Source organism: Giraffa tippelskirchi, chromosome 9, assembly GCF_054371585.1.
Source record: "Giraffa tippelskirchi isolate mGirTip1 chromosome 9, T2T-mGirTip1v1.2.pri, whole genome shotgun sequence".
Classification (NCBI taxonomy): Eukaryota; Metazoa; Chordata; class Mammalia; order Artiodactyla; family Giraffidae; genus Giraffa; species Giraffa tippelskirchi.
Window position 1 is genome coordinate 48737401 of NC_137283.1, and position 19498 is coordinate 48756898.

Consider the following 19498-nt stretch of genomic DNA (forward strand, 5'->3'; position numbering starts at 1 on the left):
GACGGCTCCTGGGGGAGCCCCAGCCTCTCTGTCAACCCCCGGGGCCCTAGGGAGGGGGTGCCTCCACCCCCAGGGGAATCAGGGCCCACCACCCACTCCATTTCTCTGGGCTTGCATAACTCACAGGTTCCATGTCAAGCCCCAAGCATTCCTAGGTTCTCAAAGAGAAGTGTTACTAGATCTAATGGTAGCAAAGATGCAACAAAGCATCTAAAAAGGTATCCAACACAGGATCAGCCTAGAACCCACAAGCTCCAGGCCCACCATGCCTCAGCGAGGCAGCCCTGCTGTTGTCCTCTGTAGCCCAAAGGGCCGTCCCAGGTCCACATCCCAGTCTCGTGGGGAGCTAAACCCTTATCCACACTCCCCTGCCTGAAAGCCAGGACCCCTAGGAATGATGACTGACCTCCGTCTCCCCACCCTTGGGGGCTTCTGGAACAGCCTTGGTGATAGGGGTGGTGGGTTCGGTCCTCCGCACCCCAGCCTTTGCCTTAGGAGTCCCAGGGGGCAGGGTGGTCTCTGGAGGGGGCTTCGGCACAGGCTCAGTTTTAGCTGGGACTCCTGTCTTCTTTTCCTGGGCACTGCTCGGGGTCCTGCTGGGTTCAGAAGCCCTGGCAGGCTTGGCCTGGGGACTGGCCTTGGTGGGCAGAGGACTGGCCTTGGTGGGCAGGGGACTGGCCTTGGTGGGCAGGGGGGTGGTCTTGGCAGGCAGGGGGCCTGATGGCTGGCTCAGCCCCTGTGGCCCTTTCTGCTTTGGAGGAGCTGTTCCAGCTGTACGGTGAGGGGCCCCCACAGGGGGCTGCTGTGAGGTGGGCAGCGGCAGGGGCGTCGGCTCTCCCAGGCTGCCCTCCAGAAGCCGCTTAGTTTGGCAGTTCAGACAGAGCCACTCGGTTTTCTGTAAGGAAACGAGAGAAGAGGGTTTTGATGAAAATCACAAAGACACTGAAGTACTTAAAGATGACTTCCGTGACTATTTCTGTAAACATAAGGAGGAGAAAGTCTCCCGAAGCATGACACTACAGGCACGAGGAACAAAAGACTGATGGGTCTGTTGGTCCCAAATGACAGAAGGCCCCAGCCTTTAGATGCTCGTGTACAGAGTTAAAAAGACAAACCCCAAGCAAGGGTCCCTTCCTTACCCCACAGGGAGCTTTTCACTAGGCTGAAAAGGAGGACCTGTATGAGAGAGGAGGCTACAAAAGCAGCACAGGGTCTAGGGAAGAGGGGGGCTGGGGACTCCCTCCAGGGTGTGGACAGCCCCTGGGAGTGGAGCAGAGTCCCCCAGGTGAGCACCATTTCAGGAAGGGCATCAGGCTGGGAGCACCTCCCAGATGCACTGCCCCTCCCCAGCCTCCTAATTTTCAGGCCTCAGACACCATCCTCCATTCCCAAGTAAGTGCTGTGCTGGGAGGGGACCGCCTCTTGGGGCCAGGGGAGGCTGTCTAGGGGAAGTCCTGCTTGGTGGTTGGGGGCGAGGCCAAGCAATCCCCTTTGCTCACACCTCCCAACCCAAGTCACCTTGTCTTAGACCAATAAAGACCCCCATGCAAAAGCATCCTCCTGCTCCCTGGGCTCTGGGCTGTTCTGATGGGGACTGTGCGCTGGCTCTGAGGCCAGGGGCCCTGCTCCCTCCAGAGCCGGGCTGGGATCCTCCTCCACCATCAGCCCCTCACTTTCAAGACTACTCTCTTTGTGTCAGTCTCAGTGCTGGGGGCTGGAGACACAGCCATGACTAAGACGGACACATGGGCTGGTACACAGTCTTCAGAGCCCAAAGGGGTCGTTCCGAGTATGACATGGACATCAATGGTGAAGTTTCCAGAACCCCAGCAGTGAAGTCGAACCCCCCCAGGTGCCACCGTCTGCACAGGGAGGGGTCTGAGTGCCTCTGAGCAGGTGATTTCTGTAGCAGCTCAGTGGCGGGCAGGAGATGTCTTCCAGGGGCCTCCTCCAGAGTCAGAGCTCCTCCTTGGCGGGACTTGGGCGGGGAATGAGAGTAACAGGCACCCCAGTGCCTGTTCTCGCCCCAGGGGTGCAGAGCCTTGGCACCCCTACTGTCCTGCTCTTACACATGAGGGTGCCCAGACCCTCGGGCTCCTGCCAGCAGCTTGACCATCAGGATGGGGTGTCAGGGGAACCAGGAGACATGGAACCACAAGGTCAGAGAGCCAGGGATAGGGTTAAGAGAGAGCCCTTGACCCTCACCAGCCCAGAGGGCCAGAATCCTTAGCACCCTTACCTCACATACTGCCCCTGGGCCCAGGACATCCCTGAGTCCACTCAACAGAACCCTGGAAGTATGGCACTTCCAAGATGTCTGCCCTTGGCCTGGCACCTGCAGGCCACCATGGTTGGTGCGGTATCAATGGTTCTGCCCTGGGCCCTGGTGGGAGGCCAGGCCAGGCAGGTGGCATGGCCTGGGTGTTGACTGAGGGATAGGGCTGCTCCACAGGCTTGGGACTCGGGGCCTTGAGACTGCTTCCCTGAGATTGGAGCTCCAACCCTGCCTGGAGGCTGAATACCACACCCAGGTCCTGAGCAGAGGGGCTTAGCTATGGAGGGGAACCCTTCAGAGGTCCCGCATGTCCTCACCCTGCTCCTTGCAGAGCCTGGTTCCAGCACCACTGCTGACTCCCTGGGACCTTATCGGATGCTCTGTGTGTCCCCCATACAAAGTCCTACAAGGTCATGGGTGCCGGCCCCTGGCTGGGCCATGGGCTCACTTGGTGTCTAAGGAGACTGCTGGGTGCGCTGAGCCAGCATCACCTTGGGTCACAGTGGGAATCCCTCCATGTTGGAGAGGACTGTGAGGTGGCAAAAAAATCCTAGAGAAGTGGGAAGGGTGTCGGCAGAGGCCCAGAGAAAGTTCTAGAAATGAGCAAATAGTCCCTTCCCTAGCCCCAGGATCAGCATGATGGGGTGAAGATCTGGGCCTGGATAGGGGGCCAAGCCAGGGTAACACTGCCCTGGCTCTCCCTTGGGCCCATGTACATGGCCATCCAGGTTAGGCCTCTTGAAGCTTGGTCATCTGCCTTGTTCACCTTGGTGGTTTGGCAAACCTCTGACCTCCACCTCTGGCCAGCAGACCCAGCCCCAGAAAGAACAGTCTGAATGAAGCAAGGACGCCTTGGAAGGGTGGCCAGGATGGAGGCGACAGACCTCATGCCAAGAGCTCAGAGCCAGCTCCTGCAGCGGCCTGCTTACCTGAGCCCAGAGGCTCAGCCCTCAGCAGAGTGTGTCAACTGTGGTCACAGGCTCCCTGGGGCCTTGTTCCTTCCCACACTTACTCCTCAAGGAGGCAGCCAGGCTGCAGAAGGGGTGCCCAGTTGGCCCTCTTGCTCCTGGCTCTGCTATAGCAGGCAGCGGGGGAGGGGGGGAGGTGGAGGCATGTGAGGGAAGAGCTAAAAATAAACACCTGACCTGGCAGCTGGAGGCCCTTCCCCAGCCCCTTGGGGGTGGGGGGAGAAGGGTATAGGGCATTGGGACCATTAGAGGGGGAGCCAGGGGAGACCTTGGGCCAAGGCCCAAGTCTTCTGGAGGATGAGGATGGGATGAGACGCAGGCCGTGCCTGGGGGTGGGAAGGCAGCTGGGAACTACGGCTCTGACTCCTCTGCTCATGCTGCTCGCATCTCTGCCCCTCATTTGCCCCCACTCCACCCCCACCCCCACCCCTTCATTCCCTGTTCATTCATTCCCTCTCCCCATTTAGTGTCTACCCCTCATTCATTCATTCACTTGTGTGTTCTCGGTCATACTCTCCGCCACCCAGCCCCAGTTCTGAGGAGCTGCTTGCTTGCTCTTTTCCTACCCTCTTTGGCAAGTGGGCTGGGGATGATCTGGGACTGGGAATGGACAATGGGAGGCTCTGATGACCATGTCAGCTTTGCCTCCCTCTGTCCAGTGCCTTTCCAGGGGTAGGAAGGTAGCAGCCCCTGAGGGCAATCACCATCTCACATGTGCTTCCCTTCAGATGGAGCTAGGTGGGCTCAGGGCGAGGAAGGGGATGTGAGTTGTCAGAGAGTTGGTAGGGACCCCTTGGCAGGCATGTGAGACCTCCTACTTTCCAGAATCACTAGCTGCTGTGCCTCGTGGGCCGAGAAGCCCAGCGCGGCTGTCGTGGAAGCCCTGCCGAACATAGTCTCTCCGTATGTATTGCTGGCCGAGGTGTCCACCTGGTCACAGTGACGCTGGGCTGGCTGCCTAGCCCAGCGTATCCCCGGTCCTACTGCCAGACCAGGGACAGCAGACGAGGACTCCTGAGACAAGGATGCCCAGAGGTTAAAAAAGCCCAAGAATGGCACACTGGACCACAGGCATGGCCATCACTGGGCTGCTGTTCCTCTCCTGACTGTGGCCTCTGCCTCCGATAAGAGGAATCCTCGCTGATAGCCCCAAGGTGTGCCTTCACGGTTGGGCTGCCCTCTACTCATGCTGCAACACCAAATGTGTTCGTTCTCCGGGGCCGAACCTGATGAAACGAGGGGCTTCGGGCTGGCCATGGGCCACGGGCTCAATTCACACCCAGGCAGTCAGGGCTGGTAGGGACTTTCTTGTCCCTGCAGAGACTTCCTTTTTGGACACTCTGGTTCCAACCTCCTGGCTGAAGGGCTGCCTGTGTGCTGGACCTTGCACAAGGATCTGAGGTATGGCATTTCACTGGTTCTCACAGAAACCTAAGAGAGAGCGCTATGGCTCCCATCCTGTGTGGAGGAAACAAGACCCCAGATCTCTCCCCAGAGCCAGACTGAGGCAGGTGTAGAGCAGAGGTAGCCTCCACCCCTAGTCCCTCTCACACATCACAGGCTCCAGGCCCTCTGCCGGGTGAAGGCCTGACTTCTCAAGACCATGGCTGCTATTTCAGCAATTATAATAAAATAAGAAACTGGTGGCATTACTCTAACTATTCCAGTTGCACTAATTTCTTCACAAACACTATTTTGAACCAAAAGCCAATTAAAAATTAAGCCAGAGGGTACAATTATCCTTCAAAAAGATAAATAGGTAAAAAAAAAAATTGGAATCAACAACTCTTAATTATGAAATGACTCACTAAGTAAGTACCACTATGGTTAATTTTTCGGAGGAAATTTCAAAGGGAAAAGGGATCTAGCTTTTCAATGCCTCCTCCATTATGTGCTCTGGACTCCCTCTGGAGAAAGAAGGTGGAAAGGTTTTTAACAGCTCAGATATGTTGGGGATGGTCCCCACCCTGGCAGCCCAGACAGGTGGCTGGGGCCACAGCAGGTCTAAGAGGCCTGGAGGGAGCTGGTCCGTCTCCCCCTGGTCCCCAGCACGCATGCTGACATGGGTCCCTCTGTTTCACATTGTGCATAGAGGCAGCTGGATGGGGAGAGACAGCTAAGGCAGACTTAACCCTTGGTCCTGGAAAAGGCTCTCTTCTCCACCTCCTCCTGCCACCTCCCTCCCAGGGAGGGATGTGTCTGGGCCACCTGCTGAGAAACCAACAGCTTCTTACCAAGAACACACAGGGAAACACAAAACTGCTCCAAGAGCCAAGTGACCATTCACTGAGACAACACCAAAGATGGCCCAGGGCCTGGTTAAGAGTCTCACTGAGGACAGGCAACAGTGCTGGTGGGAAAGGCAGGGGAGGGGGACACACCAAGCACCAGTCCCTTCCCATCAGCCCCTTGCAAGACCCAAAGCAGGCAGAGCCGTGAGACAGCTCTGATCATTGTCTGCACAGAGAGAGAACAAAGGCTTAGAGTACGGCCATGGCTACCGGGATGGAGAGATGGGGCCAGAGTCTAGCCAGTGAGAAGGCAGAGCCACAGGGCTTGGGCCACGGAGGATGCTCAGGGGGACAGGGAGCTGAGAATGTCCCAGGCTGCCAGCTGGCACCGCTGATGGATGGTGGTGGCATGGTCTCATGGTGGGAACCACGGGAAGTGGCATGATGGCTGCCCATCCACACTTCCCCAGGAGCAGCCCCAGGCCCTCTGGGGATAGCAGCTTTAAGCAGCAGGGCCCTGAGGAGAAATGAGTCAGAGAAGCTGGGCAACCTCTGGACAGCTATCAGGAGCACAGGACCAGGATGCCCAGCAGCTTTGCCGTCAAGCCCATGGAACCCACAGATCCTGTGGAGGCAAGGGTGGCCCTGGCCCAGGAGGAGACAGTGGGGCAGGACATGGAGACAGCGGGACATGGACAATGGGGGCAGAGGCCATGACCACCAAGGGGCAGAAGCTCCAGAGTCCAGGAAGATGACAAGCCAACCTCTCACAAGAGGCTGAGCTGAGAATCCAGACCACTCACCCCGAGGCAGCATGTGACTGAGACTTCTGTTTGGGCAGAATCAGCACTTCCTCTGGCCCGGCCCAGAGGCCGCCAAAAGGCACTGTCAGGAACATTTATCCTCCTGGCCAGAGACAGTTCTGCCTTCCCCTCTGCACAGCCTACTTAATGAGGAAATGTGGGCCAGGAGGTCTCCCGGGGACAAGGTCCTCTGGGCTGGGCAGCACAGCAGGCCAGAGGGGCTCGGCATCAGGCCCCCCGCCCAGCTGTGCGTGTCTGGCTCTGACCGGAGTGTCTCTGCTCTGCGGTGGCTCCTTGGTGTCCCCTCACCTCTCTGGGCTGCCAGGCCAGCCACCCTCCAGTGAGCCACCAGACTTAAGGCTTGGGGCAGTGGCAGTGAGGGCCTGGAGGGCCACATGGGCATCCATGAAGAGGTCACCTGTTTTGCTCAAGCCGCCCCTCCCTGCCTGTTGGAAAACATGGCCTCTTGCGGCCTAAGTTATTTTCCTTATCGAGCTGCTCCCACAGAGGCCTGACCCAAGCCAAGTCAGAACTAGGTGCCGCAGAGCCCATTCCACCACCACACACACTCCTCTGTTGTCTCTGGGCCAGCGGTAGTCATGGCACCACACTCTTTTGCCAGCCATCAGTTACACATGGCTTAGCCCAGGGGCCCCAAGACTCAGGTGACTGCTGTGTGCCGGAGAAGGGGGCTTGACATCTCCTGATGTGACACAGCTAGGGACATATCTACCTGCCCAGATGAGCCAATCATAGAGCCCAAGGGCACTCTCAGAAGGGGACACACTCAGCTATGTGCAAGGCAGCAAAAGTGGGGTTCACATGGATGAACCGGGTGGGGCGGAGTGGGGTGAGGGAAGGAGCCGGAGCAGCCTCCCAGCCCAGGCTCACCCTGCTCTGCCAGGGTAGCTCCATGGGGCACCTTCGGAGCCTCCCCGGATGGGCTCCGAGCTTCACGAGAATACCAAGCCTCCTGCTCGCTTTCACTCCACTCTGCACAGGGCCAGAGCCCTCCAGTGGAAGAGGGACTGCAGAGAGATGGGCCCCAACCCCAGCACTTCCTCAGGCTTCCCTCTGGGTAAGAAGAGCATCTCTGAGCATCCCCACGAATAGCTCCATGGACAGCCAGGCCCTGCCAGGGAGATTTTGTGAACCAAAGTCTATGGCATTGACAAATAGACATTAACACCCATGACCTCGGAAGAGGGGATGAAGGGAGGACATTGCTGGCTGGGCTGCCCTGCTGAAGCCTTCTGCCTGGCCCTGGGCATGGGGGCACAGCCCGCTGCCTAACTGCCCTTCTACCCGTGAGGGTCACAGACAGCAGGCAAGGTGGGACCTCAGGCCCTTCTTGCATGCACAGGGGTGATTCGAATCTTCCATCAGGGCTATGCCCATGATAGCTGGGAATGGGGAGGCCAGCGCAGGGCCTCCTAAGCCTGGTTACCTTTGGGACCAGCCTCAGGCAGTGGTCAGCTAGTCAGAGGAAGTGGGCACCAGGACTCCATTCACTGCACCAGTTAACTCTCGGAGTGGAAGAAGTGGAAGGAGAGGCTGGGGTGAGGGCCAGATAAGGGAGCGGAGCCCTGCTGCGGCTATAGGGGCAGCCCCGTGACTGCTCCAGACTCAGCTTTCTGCCGCCCTTTCTGACTCTGATGCCCTCCATCACCCCAGGCTCGGCCCCTCACCAAGGCCCAAGGGAACCTGCTTGGTCCAGCTCTTACCTCCACCAGGTGGGGCGTCGGGTTGAAGCCACACAGGTTGCACACCTGGAGTTTGCAGGTGGTACAGGTGTTATAGTTGGCGGGGCCCTTGCTACCCACGTGGAGCTCAGCTTGGCACAGTGGGCAGGTGGCCCTTTCCTTCGGCGTGGTCTTTGGCTTGGCAGCAGCCTTCAATGCTGCCTGGTGTTCTGTTCTGCCATGCTTTGGGCTGGTGGTTCCCCCAGTTCTCGCCTGGGCTCTGGGCCCTGATCCAGGCTCAGTTTTGGCTCCAGTTGCAGGCCCGGGCCCAGACCCTGAGCCTGGGGGTCTTGGGCCAGCCTCCTTGCTGGCATCACTGAAGACAATCTTGGGCGGCCCCTTGCTGGGGGCAGGCTGGCCCTGGGAGTCCACTTCAGGCTGCGCAGACATGAGGGTGCTCGCCTGGGTCAGCAGCGATGCACCAAGGCCAAAGAGCTTCCCAGTGAGGCCCTCCTGGGTCGGCTCAGCAGCACCAGGCCCGGGGGGTGCTGCGGTGGCACTCTTGGCCGGGGCCTCTCCTGCCGGGGGCCTGGGCTCGGCTGTGGAAGGCTTGATGGGGAGAGAGGGCTGGGGAGACACCCTCCCCACCTCCGGAGGGGCGGCGGCTGGGGCAGGCCCCGGCACTGAGGTGGCCCTGGCTGTCTCGGCCTGGCGGGGGCCAGGCTGTGGTCCCCCTGGGCCCCGAGCTCTCTCTTGCTCCGGCTTCCCCAGGGGCTGTTTGGCTGGGGAGTGGGCAGGAGATAGACCCGGGGAGTGAAGCTGCTGCTGGCTCTTGGAGCGAGGCGCCGTGGTCATGTCCATCCCTAGAGCCCTCTGCATCTGGCAGTTCAGACACAGCCACTCCTTCACCTGAGGAGGAAGCAGCAGGGTCACCAGGGCGGTCAGGACCGGGGTGCCCACGGTCCAGGCATCGCAGCCCCGGCAGCCAGGGCCAGCTCCTAGCACAGGCAGGAGCACCAAGCCCGGGGCAGGTGTTTCTGGGCTGCCAGGAGGCGGGCTGAGGGGCAGATGGTGCCACCCTGCCCTCTAGGAGCTGCCAGGAGCACGGAGCTGAACGGAGGCAGTCACACACTCCCCAGCCCCAAACTGCCAACCCACTGCCTGCCAGGGTCCTCCCCACACCCACTGGCTGTACCTGGGTACATCATGCGTCTCCACGCCCCACCTCACCAACCCACGCTCCCATCCTCCTGGTTGGATGACCCCACGTTGTGCATGCTAAGTCGCTTCAGGCATGTCTGACTCTTTGCGACCCCATGGACTGTAACCCGCCAGGCTCCTCTATCCATGGGATTCTCCAGGCAAGAATATTGGAGTGGGTTGCCATTTCCTTCTCCAAGGGATCTTTCCGACCCAGCAATCGAACCCTGTGTCTCCTGCATTGGCAGGCGGATTCTTTATCACTAGAGCCACCTAAGATAGCCTCCAACTGCTCACTCTCTTTCCCCTGCTGCCCCCTTCAGGTCACTTCCACAGGGCAGCAGAATGATCTTTTTAAAACATATATCAGGACAGACCGCATGGCCCTAGAACAAGTGCCTGGTATGCAACAGGCACTCAGTAAAAACTTGCAGAATGAATAAAGAAGTGAAGAGTAGTAGGTGGGAGAGGGAGGAAAAGAAAACAAAAAGAAACCATGATGCCTGTCCTTGAGGAGCTCAGAGTCTTGTTGAGGAGAAAAGATATAAATGAGACATCTTGAGAGTGAAATAAATGAGGGCAAAGTGATGCGACGTGAGTGACATAAGCTCAATGAAAAAATCTTTTGCTTTCTTAAGGAAGACAAATTTTTTTAAAGGAAGTGGGATAATTTGTGCCTCCAGACTAAACAAGGCACGTGTTGCTGTTCACATGATGGATGTATTGTTTCTCTCTGCCATTAACTCCTTCCTAAGGAGAGGGGGCTCATATTCGGGTTGGGCCAATCGCTGGTTTCAGCCTGGGTTGCAGGGATGGGCACATGACCTTGCAAACAGGGTCAATCAGAGCCCTTCCATGTTTCAGGGTGAATGAACAGTAGGAGATAGGGTCACTCATCAGAAGGACGTAGCGGTGGAGTGGGCAGGAGCCTTCTTGCCCAGCGTGCAGAGAGGCACTAAGAATGAAGTGAAGAGACAGTCAGAAGTGGAGCCAAGACAGGAGAAAGGAGCAGACCCCATGGCTTCATTTAATTCCCTGGATTCAGCTCTGCCTTAAATCTTCCCTCAGACTCCCAGTTACACGAGCCAATGTTATCTTCCTCTCAAAATGCAAATATAAATCAGAGCATGTCACTTACAGGCTCAAAGCCCTCTAGTGGACTCCCTCCTCACTTACCATGGGAACTCTTTACTGTGATCCGGGAGGCCCCCAATCTACTCCAGCCTACGCCTCTCTCTGTCCCTCTTTCCAGCCCTCTCACCTCGGGCACGTTGGCCTCCTCTTATACCAAGTGATCCTTTGAGCTCTCTTCCATAACCAGGCCTTTCACTCACTCTTTCCTCAGCCCCAGAGCCAGCTATCTGCGCATGTCTCAGCCAGGATCACTTCCCCATCAGGGCCCTTCCTGGCCATACAATTGAAAATCCCTCCGAAGCACTCTGTAGCTAACCACCAAGTTTGTCTTCATGGTACTTGTTCTTTCCTTGTTCTTACTGAGGTGGTCCAGGGACAGTGCACAGTGCCTGGCACAGAGCAGGGCTTACTCCACAGAGTCTTGCTGGGGGATGAAGCCTGATAAACTATTAATAGGGGCATGGCTCTTACAAGGCTACAGCCATGAGACTGGAGAGTCAGCATCCCACGGTGTGGAAGGAGCTCCTCCTTCTCAACCTGAGCCAAGGCAGAGGACAAGTCTGCTCATCCATGGTTGCAATGAGAGTCTTTGAAAGCACCACAGTAGCCTAGTTGTCAGGGAAAGGTCCAGTCTGGTCCCTGGGGCAGAAACCCCTTCTGCCCATCCTCAGTAGGTAGCTCTGGCCCTGCTCTCTGCCTTGAGGTCACAGGGCTCTATGGCCGCCACTGTGGCTGACTTGGAGTTTGGGAGCCTGGGCTTGGCTGTCTTGCCATGAAACCAAGAGTAGCATCTGAGACAGCGGAGAAGCATACACTTTGGTGAGTACCCCATGGCACCCTGCATTATGCAGGGCATGTTTGCAGGCATTCTTTCATTTTGTCTTCACTGTAGAGAAAAACCAAGGTCTAATATGATTTAGCCTCTGGCTCTTGCGGTTACCTGGCTAGGAAGTGGTGCTGCTGGGGAGACTGGACCTGCCAGCCCCGCCCTGCTCCTGAGCTGCAGCCTGGAGCCCAGTGCCTTTCACATGTCTACCTCTTCTGCAGGCCACTGAGCCTCATGCAAGTCAAGTCAGAGGTCTAGAAGCTGCCCTCGAGAAACTCAAAGACCAAGCCCAGCTCTGGAGACCATAAGATCAGCGATGCCATAGCACTGGGGAGTGAACTGCCCCACCCCAAGCCGGGAACTGTGAACTCACCTAGGTGCTTTGAAGACCCAAGGCAGCTCTGTATACTTTTGGACAGAGAAAGCCACAGAGAAGACAATGTGTGTCCTTGGGACTCAGCCCCAAGACTCCTTTAAAGAAGTCATATTTGGCAGGGGTGACAGGGTTCACTTTTGTCCAAAGTAGAAGCTCCCAGAGGCATGTTTGGGCTAACCCTCAAAGAGACCTCAGGAGATGATCACCCTCCTGAGCAGGGTGCCAAGGCCCTGGCCCAGGATGGAAGCCACAGATTCAGTCCCTGAGGTGGGTACACTGCTCACATCCAAGGTCCCGTCTCTGCAGCACACCCTGAGGCGGCACTTCCAGAGAAGAGGAATCTGGGAGGTGAGACCCTTGATTCTGAGACTTCAAGGAGACCCTGTTCTGGGTCTCAGATCAACAAGGGGTCAACAAGGGGTCAACAAGGGCCTGTGCTAAAACTCCTGCACTTGCCACCAGAAGCTTCTCTTATCCAGCCCCTGGCACCCAGGCTGTCACAGGCGTCTCACCTAAAATAGAACCTCGCCAAGAAACGGCTAAAACGCCCCTCAGTGAGTCATCTCCCAGATGGGCGCAGCTATTTCTATCTAGCATCTTCCAGACGGCGAGGAGCCTGCACTGTGCCCTCCCCCAGCCCCTCCCAGGCCCAGGCCTGGGCTGAGAGGACCAGCACACAGGCCTCCTGGGGAGGATGCTGGCTGGGGAAATCTCTGAATCCATAAGACTCCCCTCTCTGGCTCCCCCGTGGACCCCTAGGAGCCTGCTGGGAGGGGGTCATCCTCAGCCTCTTCCTCCCTACTCCAAGGTCTTTATCCCACATTAGGGACATAGGGGTGGCCCACTGGTTGGGCAGGGAGATGGCTGTGCATCACCAGCCTACCTAGGGTATGGATCCATGACCAGGCCTGGGCAGGTCCCCAGAGTCCGGGACCAACCTCAGTGAGAGTCTTCCTTGGCTGGACCGTGTCTGTAGCTCCTGGGCACCCTCCTAGCCGACTGCCCACTAGAATCAGAGGGCAGGCCTTCCACCAGTGTGACAGGGGACCTCTTTTAGAGCCTTGTTATCAGAGATCTCCGTAAGCCTAACTTGGCACTCGGCTGGGAGATGTGCCACTCATAGACCTCCTGTCCTAAGACCCAGAGGTGGAGCTAAGGGGACCTCCCAGGGCTCCAGCTACCAGGTAGATGGCTCTGCCAGGCGGTGGCTGATCCTTCTTGCCACCGAGGGGCCCATCCTGCCATCTCAGAGGTGCATAGGCCCCTGCACCCAGCCCAGTGGGGACTTGAGCAGCAGCAGGGATGGGGAGGCTCAGGACGGTGTGCTGGTTGGGAGGTGGGGAAACAGAGGCTCCGGGAAAGTGGCTCCCGGCAGGGAGGCAGTGCCTGCGCTGTGGGAGCCGGCTCGAGGGTGAGCACAGCAAGCCCCTGGGCTCTGAAGGGACGTCCGCCCTGGGAGAGTCTTCTCAGCTGCTCCCTAGGGGCTCTGGAAACCACACGGTCTGTGTGGCCTCTCCCTCCATGGGGCTCCAGGGCAGGAATGGGAGTGGGGACGCCTTTTGGGAGGGATTTCTCTATCTTTCCCACAGGGATGCTGGTGGCACTGCACCTGCCGCCCTGTGTCTTAGCCCCAGAGGGTAGAATCCAGCCTTGCATGTGGTTATTTGGCCCCAAAGAAGGCTGCCCAGGGCGGGGCCTGCCACATTGTCACCTCCATGGCTGCCAGGAAGCTCTGGGCCCCCAGCAGTAATGGGGGCTCCCGCAGCATCCCCTTCCACGTTGCCACCAGCAAGGAGGAAGGAGGGGGACACACGTCACGTGGCCTGCCTTCCTGCGGAGAGCAGCAGCTTGCCTTGGAGCCCAGCCCTCCCAGGGAGAGCAGGCAGGCAGTGTGTCGGATCACTGCACTGACATCATGCCTGATGCTGCATTCACTCTTTTTTCCATTTTGGTACAAGCTGAAACATCACAGAAGCAGGTTATAAATGAGCCCTCCCTGCTGGTGCCAAGTCCAGAGGTTCCTGGGAGGGCCCCACTGGCCAGTATGATGCCATGCTCTTCCGGGCTATGAGTCACTGACCAGGCTGTGACTGGAGGCACGTAGCCCACTGTGGGCCGGGGACAGGGGCAGGCCTGTGCCCTCACATTGCCCACAGCATTGGACATGTCACCTGCTTTATCCAGCATCTGACTGTTCCAAGTCTGCCACTAACCTGCTTCCCCTGTCAACTGGTTGACCTCAGGCCTAGAAGTGGGTACCACAGGGTCCCAAAGGGCAGGGCACATTCAGCCAGGCCTGGCCTACAGGGGAGGTCCATGCCAATGTCATCGGGTCAGGACCCTGAGAAAGGCCCTTGGAACCTGCCTAGCATCTGGGGCCAGGATTTGGGGAGTGGAGGCTGAACCCAATTGCTGCTTGGGGCTGAAGGCCTCACTAACCTGAAGCTCCATGAAAGGGAGAGAATTTATCCCTTGCTGGTCCTTCCCCATCTCCCAAGAGCCCTCAACTCCCCCTGTCCTACCCCAGATGGCCCCCCTCCCTCCCAGGCTTATCTTCTCTGTGCTATATATTCATTCTCAGATAATTTTACAGCCCCCTCTCATAGCTAAAGTTAGGCGTGCCACGCCTGATGGTTGCAGCAGTGAAAAACCCCCTCTCCTGCACAGCAGCCTCATCCATCTGCCCCCAGTGACTCTAGCCTCCACCTCGCAGTGATCCAAGTGAGATGGCCAAGAGGCCTAGCTCCTGGGAGCACGGGCTAGTGGGGCTAGCTGCCCAGGGTTGGCTGAAGCTTCAGGGCATTTCCCCACTGACTTGGAGACTGTTTGGATCAAAGTGGCTACTGCCAAGCAAACCGCCCAGAGACTAGATGTAAGAAGGGACAAAGGCCACCTAGAGGTCCTTTCACATCCCCTCTGTTTGGAGGTGGAACAGGGAGGGCTGGGCCCAGGAAGAGAGGAAGACACCTTAGCCGCTCCTCAGTCCACTGCTGATCCATGTCCTTCTAACACGTGCTCCTCTTTGCTCACGGCCTGGGCGGGTAGTAAGGTGACCAGGAGGGAGCGGAGGGAAGGGGGCAAGGCTGGAGGCTGCGGCAGAGGGATCCGGGCTGCACTCACAGCACCACCCCCGGGCCATCTGGTGGCCCAGCCCTCGCCGCCGCCGGAAAGAGTGGGATGCAGGCAGGAGAGGAAGAGGCTTGTGGCCACTGCGTCTCTCCCTCCCTTCTCCACACCACCCACCCTGGGTACGTGCCTAAGCCCAAGGTTTGCCAGGGGGGTGGGGGTGGGGTGATGGCACAGTAGCTTGGTCTCGACAAAGTCTAGACCTTGGAACAGGTGAAGAAAGACCGTGATCATGTTTCCGTAGTTTTCTTAGAGGGGGCTTGTGAGTGATTCTGACTAGAGCAAGGGAGATGGAAGGCACATGGGCTCCTGGACCTGGAAGACTAGGGATGAGGTGGCAGCCCTGCTGTACCCACAGGGGCAGCGGGTGGGCACCCCTGGGTGCAGGCTGCAGGCTCATTTTGGGTGGTGTTCCAGGAGGATTCTGCTGATGCGAGTGAGAAACGCAGATGTGCAGTCAACCCTGCCTCCGCACAGCACTCATTCCCATGGTGCTGTTCCTGGGGTGAGGACGGACTCCTCTGGAGGAGTTCCAAGCCAGGATGCGCTGCTGGGGAGCTCCGAGTGGGGCAAGGAGGCCCCCGATGGGGCTGACAGACAGGGCATGGCTCGTCCTCTCCAGGAGTGACTCCCACCCCGACCTCACCGTTTCCCTCCACTTGCTGGCCCACAGCCACACCTGTCTGCTTCACCCAGCTATCAGAACAGGTGTCTCTGTCCTGGAGGAGAAAGGGGTGGCAGGCCGGAATGCTGAGTCATTGAAGAGCAGAGAGGCTGGCTAAGGGGGCAGAGCAGGCTTGGGGCATCGGCAAAGCCACTGAGGCTGACACCCACACCCTGCTTCTTCCTGAGAGAAATGCGACATTTGGGAGGTTAAGGTGCTTGTGTAAGAACCAACATCCAGGGAGAGAACAGCCTTCCTGTCTTGTCCCCATCACTGGGCACTGGATAGGCTTAAATGTGAACACCTCTGGGCTCCTGGCCAGTGCATCCTCACTGGGAGGGTCTCCTGGGGCTGGTGAGAAATGTTCGGACCCTATCAGGTGAGCACCTGAAGAATGGTCAGCATTTCCCAAACTGATGTCATACCGCAGCCCCTAACATTCCATAAAAGCAGGTCTGGGGAAGGCGGCCAGTGACAGCCCCATCTCGGAGCTCCTGGCTGTACGTACCTTGAAGGACCTGGCCTGGAGGCCTGCTCTTCCTCTGCAGTAACTTGGGGGCCCCTTTCCTCCTGGCCCTGAGCCTCAGCTCCTCCCAGCACAATGAGGCAGATGGACCGAGTGTCGCCAGGTCCTCCCACTCTGCTGTTTTTCCAGGCGCAGCCCAAGGCTGGCTCCCCTCCCTGCTCACCGAAGGTCCTCGGTGTGGGGAAAAGACTGGGAGGCCCACCGGGAAACGGGTGCTGCCATGTGTGGCTCTCCCTTGATCTCCACCTACCTCATCCAGCGTCATTCAGGTCCTGCTGCTCTATGAGCGTCTCAGGAGGCTGGATCCCAGGGGGCAGGGCCAGCATAAAGTGGGGCAATTCCCACAGTGGCCTCTCTCATCCCTGCCTGCCAAAACCCCCTGCTCCTGTGAGGCTGGGTGCTTCTGGCTTCTCGGTGGCAGGAACACAGGTGAGCTTCCCTGGCCTTCATCACAGTGCTCTAGATACTACGGAGCAACACTTACCTAACTGATCAGTGCAGGGACGGGCCATTTCTAATCACAGATGTAATAATCACAAGTGTGCACGCCTCCGCAGGAAGCCCCCACACTCCAGGAGTGACTCCAAATGCACTGAGTCATCTCCCCACACCGGCAGCTCCTTCCTCGGAATCTCACACTTACCTCTCGCAAACCACACGTCCCACACCCACAGCACCTCATGTCACAAATAGACCCCGACCTGTGAACGATTCTCACTCAGCCCTCCCCCACCCACGGGGTCCAAATGGCTCCTGCTGCTGCTAATTCCAGCTGCAGCCACGGCCACGCAGTCACCACGCTCCAACCAGCCCAAGAGCAGAGCTCTGGGGGGACAACCGGAGAATTCGGGGGTTACCGCAGTGGAGAGGGAGAGAGCCACTCATTTCAGAGGCATGGGCGCCAGCCCAGCTAGTATACTGGAGCACCTGGCCTCCAGGGCCCCTAAGAGAGAGAGGCTCCTGGGCTTGGCTGAGCACTCCACAGCAATTCAAAGCATCCCAACACAGCCAAGGTGGGGCTGGGGACCCTGGGTCCTCTAGGGCAGAAAGGGGGCCAGTCTCATGGAAATGGCCTTCCAGTGGCCTCGCGGTGAGGGTAGGACACTGTCACCATGTGAATCCTGGCTCTTCTCCTGGGAAGGGGAGCTGCTCCACCCCCTCAGGCCCCAGCTAACCAGAATAGGGACCCAGAGGAGGCTCTTCCCGAAGCCCAGTCTCCTGCCTCCCTGCTCCCCTCCCCTGCTCCCCTCTCCAGGACCCACTGTCAGGGAGGGAGGCTGGCCAGGGGTCAGGGAGATCTGCCTCTCTTTGGGTCCTGAGGCTGCTCATGACCCTCTCCAAGTGTGCACCCATGGGAAAAGCTGTTTGTAAGGCTCTCTTTGGCCTCCCTAAGGCATTTTTCCAGGTCCGACATGGTAGGAAAGTACCTTCTACACAGGTCTGAGCCCAGGCTTTCAGGAGGCACAGTAATCAGCCCCTCCAGAGATCTGGGACCGGGACTTGCTCTCTGCTTCCACACCTGGGAGCCAGAAACCCAGCCCTGGGAAGACGCAGAGGCTGGCGGCCGAGGGAAGTGACCAGGAAGAGCAAGGGAACCAGGGGAGGCTTGGGAAGGCAGGTGGGGCGGGGGAAGCCGGCGCAGAGGTGATTACCTGGGCGAGGTGCGGGTTGGGGTTGAACCCACACTGGCTGCAGACCCTGTTGTGACATTGGGTGCAGGTGTTGAAGTTTGGCTGGCTGGGGGTCGACGTGAGGTCCGAGGTCTTACATATGGGACACAGCGTGCTGCTGGGAAGGGGGGCGATCTGGGGGACGGAGTAGGGCGATGTGGGGGTGCTGCCTCTGTCTGGTGACACAGAGGGGGACCTCCCTGATCTCTGCGTCCTGCCGTCTACCTGCAGCGTCCTGCGAGGGCTGTCAGCCTCTTGGCCTGCAGGGCCCTGCGCCCTCGTCTCCCGGGGGCTCTCGCGGCCGGGAGTGGTAGCAGAAGGCTGCTTCGGGGTTGGGGAAGCTGCTCTCTGGCTACCCAGGGGCTCCTTGGGGTCCAGTCTCCGGGGAACGCTGAAATGACATTGAAAATGACAAGGTTAGAGAAGTCACCTGCAGAGGTCTCCACCAACCCAGGTGACTGCCAGGTGCCCTCATCATCCCCCTCTGCCAGCTGGTGCCATTAGCACAGCCCTCCATTGGCCCAGTGCTAACTGTGCCCCATGCTGAGCCCTGACAAGTGTCCCCACCTGAGGCCTCAGCACCAGGCCATGTGGCCGGCTCAGGAATGTTCCCTTTTACATCCCCTGAAGTGCAGAGTCTCATTCAGTAGGTCTGCGGTAGGTCTGCATTTTTACCATCTCTAAGGTGATGCCTTTACTATGGTCTGCAGACCACACTTTGAGAACCAAGGTTCTAAACTATATATGAGTAACACCTGGACTGATTTTAACATTTCTGACTCTTAGACTGCACACCAGACAAATTACATCAATATCTGAGAGCAGGACCCTGGCATTAGTATTTTTTTTCCTCCCTAAGTGATTTCAACATGCAGCTAGTTTAGATCAACTGCTCTGGCAGGTCTGTTACATTCTGGCTTGTCTGCTTCAGAGGCCAATACCAGGCAGCTGGAGGTAAGCAGGGGAGGCCCTCGAATGCCCAGCTAATGCCACCTCCAGCAGGGACAATGGCACCTTTCTTCTGGTTGTCTTCTAGCAGGTCTAATGCCAGAACAAGTCCATCAAGATGGGTGATGTGTTTGTTACTTTTCTGCTACTGTAAGGTAGGACAGGGCCGGAGCTCTAGGATCCAGGCCTTGAGGAACCATTGAGGGGATTTCAATGTGCCTGACCCCCACCTCCATCCGACATGGCCTGGCTGCACCAGAGCCAACAGAGCTGAGTAGAAGGCAAACCATGAGGCTAAATTCAATGCCCCACATTCCTTCTTGTTTGACCCATCTCCCAGTTTTCCAGTTTGAAGAAGTGAAAGTGAAAGTGAAGTCGCTCAGTCGTGTCCGACTCTTCGCGACCCCATGGACTGCAGCCTACCAGGCTCCTCCGTCCATGGGATTTTCCAGGCAAGAGTACTGGAGTGGGTTGCCATTGCCTTCTTGTTTGAAGAAAGCCACGTACAAAAAGCCAAAGGCAAGGCTTCACACTGCTTCCGTGACATTTTATACTTGCTTCAGTGCATATTCATTTGGGTGGATGCTGGCACCCAGGCAACAGGGCAGCCTGGCTGAAAGTCACTGTAGAGGCCCGGCCACAGCCGTCTGTAGAGCATCCTGGCCTCGCCCCTTCGGCCCCAGTGCTCCCGGTCCTTGTAGGGTCTGACTAACAGGAGGAGACTCTAAGTCTGCTGCCCTTATGTGAAGGCCATCTGCTTGCCAAAAAGATTCAGGAGCCCACTGGTAGGCTGTCTCAGGAAAAGCCATTTTAGAGGGGAGACACAGAGCCCACCGGGAGACCCACTCCAAGACATTCTGCGGTCCTTCCTCCCTTCCAAAGAACTGCCAGGGAGGAGACACACCCTTGGTCTAATAAAGACTCTTCCAGGAAAAAGAAAAAGGACACTGTTAACTGTCTGTTAGCCAACATTCCACACACCCATCCATCCGGTTTCACAGACTGGCCACTCCGGATGACCGGAGCCTGAGTCTAGCCCTCTGGAAGTCACCTTTGCCACCAGCTGTGA

General features: G+C 57.9%; 1 protein-coding gene across 1 annotated transcript in view; it reads right to left on the minus strand.

Annotated features, from left to right (window-relative positions):
• BSN (bassoon presynaptic cytomatrix protein) overlaps positions 1 to 19498 on the minus strand; it is a 78714-nt gene that overhangs the window by 17920 nt on the left and 41296 nt on the right. The window contains exons 2-4 of the mRNA XM_081525435.1: positions 17464 to 17872; positions 8002 to 8868; positions 407 to 895 (exon numbers count right to left, since the gene is read on the minus strand). Coding sequence (XP_081381561.1) covers positions 407 to 895; positions 8002 to 8868; positions 17464 to 17872 — 1765 coding nt within the window. The remainder of the gene's footprint in view (positions 1 to 406; positions 896 to 8001; positions 8869 to 17463; positions 17873 to 19498) is intronic.